The sequence below is a fragment of the Ictalurus punctatus genome, chromosome 26, assembly GCF_001660625.3.
Source record: "Ictalurus punctatus breed USDA103 chromosome 26, Coco_2.0, whole genome shotgun sequence".
NCBI lineage: Eukaryota > Metazoa > Chordata > Actinopteri > Siluriformes > Ictaluridae > Ictalurus > Ictalurus punctatus.
Window position 1 is genome coordinate 3336907 of NC_030441.2, and position 594 is coordinate 3337500.

General features: G+C 44.8%; 1 protein-coding gene across 2 annotated transcripts in view; it reads left to right on the forward strand.

The window, feature by feature from the left end:
* The first annotated feature begins 202 nt into the window (after window positions 1–202).
* The window catches only part of LOC108258633 (interferon-induced GTP-binding protein Mx1-like), a 10610-nt gene continuing 10218 nt past the window's right edge, over window positions 203–594 (forward strand). For both annotated transcript variants that reach the window (XM_017457394.3, XM_017457395.3), the window contains exon 1: window positions 203–498. In XM_017457394.3, the coding sequence (XP_017312883.1) occupies window positions 315–498 (184 nt within the window). In that variant the 5' untranslated portion in view covers window positions 203–314. The remainder of the gene's footprint in view (window positions 499–594) is intronic.

The window sequence follows — 594 nt, forward strand, 5'->3', positions numbered from 1 at the left end:
TATAAGGTAAATTCAGCACAGTTATTGACCCACCTTTGAACTAGGGATATCTCAAGAGGTTTTCTGTATTGACTTTGACTCGTCTTGGCCTTATCTGCATTTGTACTTGTATTTGCATCAGTCTCGCTAAACATGGTCTGGATCCCAGGTGATTCGTTGGCGCTTTGCATGACAGGTGAAGCCACCTGGTGCATCAGTTTTACTTTTCCACGTAACTCAGAGGACACAGAGCTGTGTTGAAGCGCACACTTAAAAATCGAACTTGTTATTAATTGTTGATCGACTTACTTTGCAGAGTTTCTCAGCTGTCAGAGATGAGCCTGAGTGAGCAGTATGAGGAGAAGGTGCGTCCGTACATCGACCTGATCGACTCTCTGCGCGTGTTCGGTGTGGAGAAAGACCTCGCGCTTCCAGCCATCGCCGTGATCGGAGACCAGAGCTTGGGGAAGAGCTCGGTGCTGGAGGCGCTGTCCGGAGTCGCTCTGCCCCGCGGGAGTGGTGAGACACCATGGGTTAACTTATTAATCATATGGGTTTTTATAAAAACATAAAATAAACAAAAAAAGAATTCTTTTATTATTATTATTATTATTA